Source organism: Rosa chinensis, chromosome 3, assembly GCF_002994745.2.
Source record: "Rosa chinensis cultivar Old Blush chromosome 3, RchiOBHm-V2, whole genome shotgun sequence".
NCBI lineage: Eukaryota > Viridiplantae > Streptophyta > Magnoliopsida > Rosales > Rosaceae > Rosa > Rosa chinensis.
Window position 1 is genome coordinate 36,117,111 of NC_037090.1, and position 13,773 is coordinate 36,130,883.

Genomic DNA, 13,773 nt, shown 5'->3' on the forward strand with positions numbered 1-13,773 from the left:
AAAATCACCATTGCTTCTACGGCTTCAAAATATTTACTTTCCTTTGTTCTGCTCTGCTCTAAAATCCGTTCTAGTTGATCAACTAGGAGCCTTATCAAGTCCCCACACCAAAACCAACATTAATGGAAAATCACCACCAGCAAAATCAGTTCTACCCACAGCCAAAAGAATACTAAAGAGAGACACTCAATTCACCATTTGGTCTTCATCAAAATAAATGCTAGTAAGAAAATATCTAGCTTATGATCCCTCACAACATATCCAAGGGCGTGGCATGCTCGGAGTCTTGCAAGACCCCGAACTAGAGTTGGCAATCATACCCATTGGGTAATACCCACCCAATAATAATTTGTGGGTAATACCCATTAAATAATTCGCGAGTATGTTACCCAATCCATTTCTAAACGGGTAAACTCATACCTACCCATTTATCAGTTTTCAATATGGGCAGGTTTTGTTTTTTGTTTTTTGTTTTTTTTTTTAATTTAAGGCCTTTAGCCTATTAAAGGCTGATATATTTTTTTTAAATACTCACTATTTAAGCGCCCCTATTCCCCATCTGGGGATATTTTCAAATAGTCGATTGAGTATTTAAAAAATATATATTTTTTGAAATAATGGTAATTCCATTGATAATAGCGCATGCCAAGAAGTATTTTATGTACCAAGCCGACCTCATAGAATTTCTTTGCATATCGGATTGTTTACATGTCTTGCACCTTTTCCCATTGATGGTAGAGTAAGACTACTCTACATGTTCGAGTTATGCTACGAAATGTGAATGGGAAAATGTTGTGATTTGGGGAGCAGGATGGCTCCAAGAGTTGAGGATGTTGTTTGATATTAGAAGTGGAAATGTCTTTCTACAGGTTTGGGTAGTCTAGTTTTAGGGAAAGTTCTACCAAATTTCATGTAGAATTTCTTCTAAGGTGAGCCCTGCAGGGCCGCTTCGGATTTCAGGGTGAAATACGGGGCGGTTCCTCTCACACAAAATTTGCTTCTCTAAAAATATACTTGAAAGTGATGGCATCAAAAGAAGTTGCAAATTTTCTAATGTCTTGAATGACTTTAAGGAGCCTCTACGATGGTTTAATGACACCCCTTACTGAATCAATGACTAGTTTCTGAGTCACCTTCTACTTCAGCTCTTTGGTATCTTTTTGCTCGATAACTAGTTAAGCTATCACAGCTTTTTCAGCCTTTAATTTAGATCTTCTAAACTGTAATCGCCCTAGAGGCTTTTCTTTGTAACTTAACTTTTTTTTTCTTTTTTCTTTGTAACTTACTTTTTTTCTTTTTTCTTTATAAAAAAAAAAAAAAAAAAAAAAAAAAAAAAAAAACTCAAGCTCATCTGCCAAATGTCATATGGATTATGAAGGGCTCAAAAGGAAAATGTAGCATGACTTTGCTCCAACACAGTATGCAAAGCTGACATGGATTTCACATATGCAAAACTCCTGTCAAATCTGGGACTCAAATTTGCTCACCACCAAAGTATTGGTGGTGATACCACCACTTAATACAAATTCTGCCACGTGTTATAAAACATAATTATAGTTTATCATGATGTTTTATTAAAAAATTATATTTTAAGTAGAGAGAGATGTACAATACACAGTAACTCACATGCAATGGGTCTGTCAAAACATAACATAAATAAAGAGGGAATGGGAATTAGAGAATTAAGGGATTGCAAATTTTCTAATGTCTTTAAGGAGCCTCTACGATGGTTTAATGACTCCCCTTACTGAATCAATGACTAGTTTCTGAGTCACCTTCTACTTCAGCTCTTTGGTATCTTTTTGCTCGATAACTAATTAAGCTATCTCTAAGAGCCATTGCTTTTGCTATTGTTATTGTGGTTTTGCCAGAATGTCAAGATCGAGGGCCCACCCACTATATGTGTGTAGAGAAGTTAAAGGTAGCGGGAAAGTTTTTCATACAACTCCCACGTTTTCTACTATTTTTTTTCTTTTGTTTTCTATTTTAGAATTTACTATATTATCCTTGTTAAGTAATTATATTGCAAAGAAAATTTAATATATGAGTGTTAAATTGGTAAAAAAAATAATTGTTAGGGTACTAGCCCTAACTTCCAGAATCAGAGAGAGAGAGAGAGAGAGAGAGAGAGAGAGAGAGAGCAAAGAAGATGCAGAGAAAGGACTAAAGCAAAAGCAAATTGTATTGTAACGGATATAGAAATCCTCATAATTGTCAACTCATATAGCTGAGATGTTGACATGCATGACACTGGCCTACAAAAATATCCAAAACAGCTAGGAGATTCCAATCTCAATTTAAAATGAAACCTTGCGTTTTAAGAGTAAATAGAACTAAATAAATAAGACCAACCATTCCTAGTCAACCTAGGAAGTAATTCCCTCTTTCAAAACACAAACAAAATCCTCTTGGAGCTGTAGCTGATAACAGCCCCAAATTGCACAATCCTCGTGAATGAGCACCTGCAATAGTTGGCTAAATCTGTGTAACAAAATTAGCCGAAAAATTAGGAGATAATCATTGCTGAGGTCAGCAAAGATTCTTGTAACTATAAACTGTGTGAAAGGTAGTTGGTCAAAAAATGTTATTGTTTCGAGCGAGGTTTTATTTATTTTTATTTTTGTTAATATTGTTGTTTGCAAGTGAAAAATAGTTGAGTGAGATTCGGTGATAAAATTCATTCAAAACATAACATAAATAACGAGGGAATGGGAATTAGAGAATTAAGGGATTGCAAATAGAAAATGTTATTAGAATTACCAAAATGCAAAATGAGTCGCCAAAATTTTAACCGACCCGGGAGACCCAAATACATTTCCCGCCAGCCCATCACCCAGTCCCTATACAATCCCTCTCTCACCCCACTTCCCAATTCTGTTTACCCTAATTCCCTTTCCGAATTGATCCTCATCCTCGATCAAGAAATGGAGGAGAAATCTAAGCTTGAGGTTACGTTGATCGGAGAAGCAGATCCAGATGCTAGCGCTTCCTCGTCTTCAAGCTCCTCTGCTGAACAGGTAGCAGCTATGCTGCACGAGAGTGAGAGCGAATCTGAGAAGAAGATCGAGTCCGATGACTCCGAAATGGTGAAGAAGACTGAGAGTGCCTCTGTAAGTTTTCTGTTTTCAGAGCCTGCAATTAGGTTTTGGTTTTGTAGAAAATTGATTCGTGTTTGGTTTTGTTTCGCGAAGCAGAGCGAGTCCGAGAAGGGTGACATCGTCGTCGAGACTGAAGATGGCTCTGAGAGCAAGACTGCCGTGCTTGGTCCTCCCGGTCCCAAAATGACATCGGTAAGTTTCACTACCTGCAATTTGGTTTTGGTTTTGGTTTTGGTTAATACGCCATACAGTTGCACATCAATTTTCGTATAATCAGTTGACTTATTGAGTTTATAGCTGCATGTTGTGTTTTATCGGAATATATAATTGAAGTGGTTCTGTAAGTGTTGCTTTTCAATCATTCAGAGTTAAAGTTGATGTGAATATAAATTGTGAGAACCAGCTGTTTGATGAAATGACCCTGAGAACCCCTTCTATTGTTATGTTCTCCTTGTGTTTGTTCCTTTGCATTTAGCTGCTGGAGTAATGAAACTCAGATAACCTGTCAGGAATGTTATACGGACTAATATGTTCTGATATTGTAGGCAATTTAGCTGTAGTTCTTTTCTTTTCATTCCTAATTGCAAACTGAACCTACTCACTAGGTTATCGTGAACTCTCCAATCTGTTTTTACCTGAATAAGATATCTTTTTCTATTTCTTAATTGCAATCTTTTGTCCTGCAGCCTCTCCAATTCATTCCGAGGGTTTTGAGTACCGAACTGCAGAGGGCTGCTGTATTGGACAAGAATGATCATACGACAGAGAAGAGTGTGAAGGAAGATGAGTTAAAGAAAAAGAAGATGATTAGAGCAATCATGGAGGGCGCCCTAGAAGAGTCAAGTTTTAAATGTGAATGAAGTAGATTTGCCGAATGCAGTAGATAACAAGCCTGACCATACATGAGACTTCCAACAAGCCTTGCATCAGACTTTATCTCCATATTCAATTTCTCAACTTCATTCTTTGGACATTGCTTCTTGGTGAGTTTATCTGCCTTAGACATTAGAACTTCACCTGGAAATCTTTCCAAACCTTTTCTGAATTTTGGCAATGCTGTTTTTGCTGAGATAAACCAGTAAACCTTGCGTTCTGTCTCTTTTAATTTCTATCCCTAGTACATATTGGTATATGCAAGATGCATTCTGTAGTTGTAATTGGCCTGCATACTTAAGAGAAGCTTGCCATTATAAATGGAGAGTCAAGTAGCTCTTTTTTTAGGTCCATTTTCTATGATTTGCACCCCCATATTTGCAAACTACACCCTTTTTCCTTTTTTTAATAATATTTCATCTCAAATTTTTTTACACTTCCTAAAACACCCTCAATCTTTTTTCTTTTCTTTTTGGGTCTTTTCTTCTCTCTCTTTCTCTCTCTCTCTCTCTTCGCGACAACAATCTTCCTCTTCACTCTTTCTTCTCCAGACAACGACCTCTTCTCCATTCAAAAGTCAATCAACTTTTCTCTTTCCAAACCAGATGGGCAATTGGTCATGCTCCATTCTGGAAATGGTCGATAAACAAGAATCTTCACTGAATCAACCAAAACTAGAAAGCCAAATTCTACTTCTGAAAAAAGTATAGCACATTTCAATTAAAATCATTGACACTGACAAGCACAATACCATGGCAACCACCAGCTTGAATAAACAATCTTCCATCTCCTTGGAAGAATCATCCTGTGAAATCCATATAGACTCTGAAACAATCTTCACACGGACACTGGATTGTTGCTGCACGGGCAGCACCACAAACACAAAGCTCGCGTGCCCAATTCCATGAAGAAGATCAACACCCGAGCCTGTATTCCCACCGTCTCCATCCCCAAACCTAGAGGGTCAACAACCCCACTACTGCCGAATCCGAATCTCCGACCACCGCCACACACCCAGTCACCACCATCTTCCGCTCACCCAGTCTCCGTGCAGCCACCGTCATCAAATAAAAACCAAACAGGTCGAAATCCCAACGCCACAGTTTCCAATCTCCATCCCAATCACCTCCGACAGCAACCCATCCGGCCACACTAGAAGCACGCCGGCGAGGCCAGCGGCCTGTGCCAATCTACCAGTAAAAACAAGAAGCCCAAAACAGAAACCAAGCAAATAGAGGTTGAGAACTGACACAAGACGCGAACTCTCCGTCAGCAGAGAAGAGAAAGCATCCGAGTAGAATCGAAATTGCGCTCGGACAGAACGAAACTCACACTATTTGCAGAAAATGGAAACCTTTACGGAAGTCAGGTTTGTCTGCACAATTTCCTTCATGTCTTTATTACAAGTACTTCTACTTGCTTAAGGCCCAGTTCTCAATAAGAAAAGTAGCTACATTAACTTGTTGGCAGCAACTACTATTATGTACAAATAAGGTTCCACAATGTAGAGATCCCAACTTTGTTAAACATCGAGTTTTCCTACCGGTAAGAAGTTCAATTATTATATGGATATATTATGTATCTATAATTTTTCTTCTTGTATAAGTGTACGTATCAATTTTTAACTAAATTCAACTAGATCGGATAGCACAAGTAAATGAGATAGATATTGAAATGGGGTTATACGAACAAATCATTACAACCATACTGAAATGGCATTGAATATTTGCCATTGAGGTGTGTAAGTTTTGTGGGCTGGAAAAGCAAGACTTTGAGTATTTTGTTTTGTTTTGTTTTGTTTGAGGAGGAACGAAAAAATGACTTCATTAACAGAAGACTGTTGCATGACATTACTCTTCCTTGATCATAGTAAGAATCATAGTTAGGAATCATCATGAGAATAGTATTCAGGATTAACAACCTAGTCGTCACTCGCCTCGATCATAACTATTAGGGAGTCGCTTTTGTAGTATTTTGCTCATACCCGAGAGTCGAGCTATACTTGTCATAGTGTTGAAACTTGAAAACGATAATCAAAGCCACAAGTTGCCTTGCATGAAGATAAGTTGATATCAAGGAGGGGCGGGTTGTGGGTCAGCGCTTGAGGCCCCAAATCGAATGTTGGAGAGGAAGTAATATTACAAAAAAAAAAAAAAAAAATCTCTCAAACAAAAGGTGCCCTCAAATATTCTACGGAAGCATAATATGAAAAGGTTATTTTTCTTTTATATGTATGCGCTTACTAACTCTAAAAATATTTTCCTAATATATATTATCCTAATAAAAAGGATCTTCATTATTATTCAATTAAAGACAATTTGTATGCAACCTAACAAATCAATTAGTGGTGGCCCGTAAGAATCTGGTTATCTTAAGAAACACTGCGAGCTCCACAAAACCCGGACTCGCTCTTGGTCTAGGGTTGCAACTTTCTTCTTGTCCGGCGGCGTGCTTGGGCGGCGTTGGCTTGCCTTGCCTGCTCGACGTGACTGCCGGATGGGAATTTGAAAACTAGTGGCCCGGCAGTTTCTTGGAGAGGGATTACGGCTCGAGTCCGGCGCTGGATGGTTTTGGCGACGAGCACCGGAACAAATCTTGGACTCAGTGGGCGGCGGTGCAACGCGGATCGAGTGTCGTTGAGGCACCTCATGTATTTATTATGAAATGAGATTCGGTTATAACTATCCCCGTTTTTTCGGCGGGCAAGGTTTACCATTAAATCACACGAGTTAAGCAAATAATATTTTGTTTATTCTGGCCACTGGCCACAAATACATTTCGAATACAAAAGGAAGTGAAAATCAAACAAATGATTATTAAAAGAAAGAACATCAGTTTACGTTACCTGGTTTTTGCCCCATCGACCCGGATTTCACCCTCGACCATCATCCATGTCTCTTGGTGGGTTGCGTAATAGATTTTCATATAGGGGTGTACCTGGGAAGAGTCCTTCTCGGAAGGCGATTGCCGCGCATTGAGGGTCACAATTGATGTGCATCATCTCTGCCTTGAATCTCTTGAAGAAATAATCGATCTTCTCTCCTACTTTTTGCTTGGTGTTGAATAAGGTCGCCATGTACTTTTTTTGCTTGCGACTGCAGAAATATTGTGAGATGAAGGTCCTGCTCAGAGTGTCGAAATCCGGGATTGACTGAGGCTGGAGATCCTAGAACCAAGCCGAGGCTAGTCCCGTGAGACTTGATGGGAAGAGCTTACACATTAGCTTCTCATCCGTTGTCTCGATGGACATCTATTGTTTGTATCCTTTGATGTGGTCTACGGGATCAGTGGTCCCATCATATTTTTGGAAAACAGGGGTTGTGAACTGTCAGGGTTTTGTCGCTTTTAAGATGTCGTCAGTGAATGGGGATTTGCCAACGTCCCTCACGATCTCGGCCGCCAAATCTCGGGGGCCAGTGCGCTTGCACTGTTTGATCATCTTCTCCATTTTCTCTCGCCACTCTTCATTGCGTGGTCTTTTGTGGCGTCCTGCCCCAATTCTACTATTATCATTCAGCTTGCCGCTCAATCTCTCAAGCAAGGTTTCACCTGCGCTACCGGCTATCACGTTGGTTATCCTGTGGTGGTTATGGTGGGCATCATTGAGCTCTTCATCCGAAGAGTCGCTATCGAGCTGGAGGATCCTTTCGAGCCTTTTCCGTCGACGAGATTCTCGGTCTTGCTTTTCCCTCCGGAGTTGCTCAAGTTCTTATCTCAGCGTTTGTGCCTCGCCGACTGGAGGCAAGTTTAGATCGCCGACCAAGTTTGGAAGAGGCTCATTCAGGGGCTGGTCAGGGGGTTGGACTTCGTCGCTCCCAGTCCTTAGCGACAGAAAGGGGCGGCGTTGGCTTGCTTCGCCTGCTCGACTTGACTGTCGGATGGGAATTTGAAAACTAGTGGCCTGACAGTTTCTTGGAGAGGGATTACGGGTCGAGTCCGGCGCTGGATGGTTTTAGCGACAAGCACCGAAAGAAATCTTGGACTTAGTGGGCGGCGGTGCAACGCGGATCGAGTGTCGCTGAGGCACCTCCTGGATCTCCATGACCGGCAGCGTCGTGGAGGGGCTGGACGGTGGCGGCGGCATGCTGAATCGAGCTGCTTTTGACTGGTTTTAACGTGGTTCGGTCGGGCTTCGACGTGGGTTGAGGTAGCGAGGTCGGGTCTTACGGTGTGGCGGCGAGGGCTGGTGCCAATTGCGGCGGTGGGATCTGGTCTCGGGTGGCAGCGGTCGACCATTGGAGGCTGTAGATGGACGGTGGGCTTGGGTCAAGCTTTCATTGTTGGACCTGAGATGGGGTTTCCTTCTTGGGCTGTTGGGCTGTGATTTTGGGCTGGGTTGTTTGACCTAGACCCTATTTATTTTGTTTAAGTCAGTTTTGTTTCAATAATTCCCTATTTTCAGGGACTGTCTAGGCACATGTTTGCATCTAGCTTTAGCTATTGGTTTTGGTCTTGTCGACTTAATTCTCAGTGTCTCTAGTTGTACACCAATTGAGGTCTCTAGGCGACTAGATTACTGGGTAATAGTTAGGTTGGGAGGGCTGGATCCTTCTAGCGCCTCCGGCGTAGTACGAAAGGGGGCTCCCAGTATGTTCTACGTATTTAATTGTACAATGAGTAGGTCTATTTCTATGTACCACTGTGTGTACTACCACTATCTTCTCGTCTGTCTGATGGCAGCGGAAGGGTATGTAACAACCTATTCTGGCTTATGAATATATTTTCTCGCTCGCTCGCACTTCAAAAAAAAAAAAAAATTAGTGGTGGCCCGTCTTGATTACCAAGGCACCCTCCTTAGAAAATTGATAATAAATATGCATCGACACCTATTCAGGGTCAGTACAAGATACCAATAGCGACAACACACAATCAAGAAAAAGATACTATGACATCCAATGAATGATCTACCTTTTAGAGCTTTACAAAGATCAGTTGGGGTCTTCGTCTTGTATTATAATAGTTTTAGTCTTCACCTCAAACAATCACATACTTCTAACATACACCTAAGACTTAATGTTTTGTATAGAAAATGCCAACACATAAACATCTTATACTAACAACTCTCCTTCGCACCTCCATGGGTGTTGATTGACATACAACTGAACGGGCATTTCTTAAGTTTTTGAATGTTTATCGGAACTCTTACCAAGAAATAAACCCTTTTACCCCTTCATAGAGAAAAACAAAAAAATATAAACCATCTATTTTGAATCTGTGACTTTAATTCTCATATAATTTGGATTAGCGTGGTTTTTGGGTTCCTTAATAAGCTGAGAGTTTGTCGTTTTCTTTTCTCGAGTTGCGTCTCTTTGTTTTTCACATTCTTTATTTACTAAATGGAAAAAGAAGAAAATATTCTCAAAAAAAAAAAATGGTAAAAGAAAAAGAGTTTCGCCGTGCTCTCTTCATCTTCCTATGTCATCTTGAAACTTGAATGAAGGGGTTCATCGACTGGGCGACAATCTTGTTCTGTCTTCATGATCAAGTAGGATCAAGTAGTGAGTCATTGAGTAAGAGAGTAAACAGTACTAATGGGGAAGAATAGTAAGCTGAAACAGGAACAAGTTACAGATACAAGAAGCCTAGTGGATTTGGTATTCTCTTGGTCTATTAGGGATATTCTCAATGACAACCTTTACAGAAATCAGGTTTGTCTGCGTTTAATTTCCCTCATGCGTTTATTACAAATACTTCTACTTGCTCAATGTCCAGCTCTCTGTAAGAAAAGTAGCTACGTTATCTTAGTTAGCATCAACTACAGAGAAACTACGAATACCAATGCTAATTATTTTCCCTCCTTTCTTGGTATTTTAGCTTGGGTTAAAATTTGAGTTCTTTGTTTGTTCTGGAAATGTGTCCTTTCATTATTGTAAAAGAGAATATGTGTCAAAACTTTCAGTTTTTTTTTTTCCTTCTCTTTCTGTTAGTTAGTTTTTGGTTTAGCTCTACAATCAAAATGGTTGCAGAAAAGGTCATATTGATATTGCAAAGTAATTTTTTCAGATCTCCCTAATAGAAAAGTTTATTAGCATGCATTATATTGGCTCTATATTTATAGTAAGGTAAAATTGATTCTGCATTGATAGCACCTTCCAATAATATTGGCTCTGCATTTTGAGTCAATCCACTAGTGGCATTGGATTGACTCAATTAGTTTGAACTTTGAAGTGCTTATCTTTAGGTCAATTAATTTTTTCCTTTGTTCACTTGACCGGTGCAGACGATCCCCAACACATTTGTGACATTGACGAGTTACAAGAAGTCATTCATTCCTTCACTTGTTGAGGAAGCTCATGCTGATTTACTATCGAATATGTTGACTCTGTCACATGCACCTACTTGTGAAATTCTGACAATTGAAGATTCAGCTGGACCTCCTGGTGACTTGTTTTACGATAAAACATCAGTTATGAGAATCACAAAGGACTGATGTATGAGCCATAGGTTGGGGATGTCATTGCCTTGACAAATGTTAGACCAGAATGCATTGATGATTTGAACAGGCCTCCAAAGTTCTATCTAATCGCTTATGTTGATAAAGCAAATGATATTGATGAATTTCCTGATGCCCTCCAGTTCAAGATATTGACATGGTCAGAGCTTTGGGTTTGTTAAAGTCTATTAAAGTTTCATTGTATACTACTGGTGTTGCTAATGAAGGGTTGGATTTAGTCCTCAAAGATTCCAAAGTTCCAGGAAGCATTGTTGGTTGCCTTACGCAGTTGAGAACGAAGTGTACAAACACATTAAAATGTCCCTTCCAATGGAATTCTGTTCCTATTAACGAATATTCATTAAAGAACTTCTGCTTAGAAAATGCTTGCTTAATATTCTGTACTGCATCAACTTCTTCCAAATTGCATGTTGTAGCAGGAACAGGACCACTGGAATTGTTGGTCATTGATGAAGCTGCTCAGCTTAAAGAATGTGAATCAGCAATTCCTTTACAACTGTCTTGACAGGACCCGCCCCGGATTTCACCCTGAAATCTGAAGTGACCCTGCGGGGCCCACCTTAGAATAAATTCTACCAAAAATTTGGCGGAACTTCCCCTAAAATGGACTACCCAAACCTGTAGAAAACATTTACACTTCTCAATCAATTTATCCTTATGCTCCTGGAGCCACCCTGCTCCCCAAATCAACATCAGTCTCTAATTCACAAAACACACATCTAAACTCGAATAGCATAAATCCCATAGGTAATCAGAGCAATTCTAACAAAAAGGTATAAGAGGAAAACCTAATTCAAAGGCAGATGCGGAAGCCATGCTGTTGACAATGCCTCAACTCTCTGTACGCCCGACCTCAACCAATTCGCCTGCAAACTGGGCATTTGAAACCGAAGGGCCCAGGGGAAAGTACATAAAATATGCTAGCGTGAGTGGACAAAAATAAACAATTTTTAAACCAAATGGATTTTATACTTTCCCACATTTATTTCCTTAAAAACTCTCGATGCATGCAACGATTTAGAAAACAAATCAAGAGAAGCTCTGCTCAAGAAAAACCGACTAGCCCCGCTGGTTACACGGAAATCAGACTAGGCCCCGCTAGTCGAGAAATGATAGGATATGGGGAAGAGATATCACCATACGGGAAATGGAGCCTCCCAGGCTCTACTACCCTCAACTGCCACTCACACAGAGATTGTGCGAGGATGAGAACTAATAACCTCGACTGACACCCACGTGAGGAGGAGAATAAATCACCTCTACTGCCACTCACCAACACAAAGTAGGTGAGGAGGAGAACAAGCTACCTCAACTGCCACTCACTAACACAAAGTCAGTGAGGAGGAGACCTAATCACATAACCCGCGTATGGTGAGGAAAAATCATCGAAAACGAGTAAATCCATGTAGCTTCCCCACATTTCTCACGAGATAGAAACCATGTATTCAACGACGTGACCCCGCACGCCAAGATTACTCTCAATCTCAAAATGGATAAGTGAGAAATAGGAATAAATCGACGGCGTGTCCCACACGCCCAAATATTCTCAAATCCGTAACCGAAACCGGAAATTAGAATAGGTAAATCCCATTTCCAAAAATCTCTCAAAATCTCCAAGAAGCCAACCAAATCCAAAATCCTTAATTAGGCGTTCCCGATGCCAAAACCGAAAGTCAATAAACAATTGAGAATATCCAACTCCATTGAAACTCATCTTAAAAATCTTCCAGGAGCTTAACTCGGTGATTAGGGATATGCTTAATTCCAGAAATTTACCTCGGAAATAAGGAATTCATCAAATAATATTATAAATCAAAACCAACCTTTGAAACTCATTATTGAAAGCAAAACCATGATATAATTCGAAATCAATTTCCGAAAATTAATTCATTTCCTCAAAAAGTAATATGAATAATCACTAGAGCATTATTTTAAGAAAATAAATGCATGCATCGTTATTTAAAACAAAAGTCCACTCAAAGTACTATTCCGACGATCATGTATTCGTGTTCCGTCATCAAGCAATAGCTTGGTACGTCGTCCTGTACACAATTATATTCCGTGAATAATTCTTCAATAATTTAATACAATTCCTAAAATCACTTCCTCATAATTTCACCTCCCAATTTTCCTCGGATTTAGCCCAAATAATACCACTAATACCAATTCGTTAATTTAAAGGTTCCAAGGCAGAACCGAGAGATATCCGACGGTCGGATTCTCGTAATTCGATAATCAAAACCCTAAACTTCAGAATTCATAAATAATTCCAAGTTTCTCCAAAAATTACCAAACTTCACATACAAGCTCTACACAATTTATAGGATTTAATGGGCTAAAAACCGGAATTAAAACACTGCCTTTCGCGCCTTCACGCACCTACGCGCCGGTGGCCACCACCTCCAAGGGTCACCAAATTTCGGCAGCGCCACCTACTCAACAGACCCAACATTTTTCACAACTACAACAAGTTCCAATTTTACCTTGAAAGGCTCCAAATTGGCCGCTGAAATTTTTCCAGAAAACTCCAAGAACCCTAGAAATTGCAATTCGTTAATTCGACCTCGACACTGCAAATTGTAATGAAAGACCTTAGGGAAAATGATCTATGTCAAAAACCGAACCTTCGACGCCGGTTTGGTGGCCGGAGACTGCCGGAATCGCCGGAAATCGACAAAACTCCCAAACTGCTACAGTGAACTTCACGGCTCAATTCCAAGCTCCACCGGCCGAGCCACCGCAAAACACCACCACAGGCGTGACAAGGATGAAGAGGCGAGCTTGCCGGTTCCCGGATTCCGTCGTGGGGTGGCCGGAGGAGGAAGAAATCAAAGGAAAGAGCAATCGGGTCGAAGAGGGAAAGGATCGGGGGAGAGGAGAGAGAAAAGCCCGGTAGGTTTCCAAAAATGGAAACTTACCACAGTAACTTGGCTATTTATAGAAACTTACCACAATAACAATAACTTTAGTATTTCGCTTATAACTTTCGCATACTGACTCCGATTTTTACGTACCACATATCCACGCGTTCGGTTTAACGTCCTCTACAACTTCTATGAAGAACATTTTCTCAAATTTTGACCCAAACAAATATTTAACTTTTAGGGCCACTAAAAGTACTAAAACGACTGTAAAAGTGAAAGTAAGGGTCGTTTACCGTCCAAATTACTAGTAAACCGGTGAATTTAGGTTCGGGACGTTATATGTCTAGTCTCCGCCATGCTATCCTTGTAGGAGATGAGAGGCAACTCCCTGCAATGGTTAAAAGCGAGGTTTTGTTTATCCTTTGTAGTTTCCATTCTTTTCAAAGTATGATTGGTGTTTACATTGACAACATCTTAATAAATG

General features: G+C 40.2%; 1 protein-coding gene across 3 annotated transcripts; it reads left to right on the forward strand.

The window, feature by feature from the left end:
* The first annotated feature begins 2,799 nt into the window (after positions 1–2,799).
* On the forward strand, positions 2,800–4,191 carry LOC112193860. Of its 3 annotated transcripts, none has more exons than XM_024334107.2 (3): positions 2,800–3,110; positions 3,192–3,290; positions 3,785–4,191. In XM_024334107.2, exons 1-3 carry the CDS (start codon positions 2,925–2,927, stop codon positions 3,956–3,958), a joined length of 459 nt encoding a protein of 152 aa, XP_024189875.1. In that variant the 5' UTR covers positions 2,800–2,924; the 3' UTR covers positions 3,959–4,191. The 3 variants fall into 3 exon arrangements, with proteins under 3 accessions (XP_024189875.1, XP_040372747.1, XP_024189876.1); XM_024334108.2 differs by having other exon boundaries at positions 2,802–3,110; positions 3,195–3,290; XM_040516813.1 differs by having other exon boundaries at positions 2,801–3,290.
* Positions 4,192–13,773: the final 9,582 nt, after the last annotated feature.

Coding starts and splice junctions, on each gene's coding strand:
- LOC112193860 (XM_040516813.1), top strand. CDS start 2,925: ATGGAGGAGAAATCTAAGCTTGAGGTTACGTTGATCGGAGAAGCAGAT. Junction 3,291..3,784: donor CCGGTCCCAAAATGACATCG/GTAAGTTTCACT, acceptor TTTGTCCTGCAG/CCTCTCCAATTCATTCCGAG.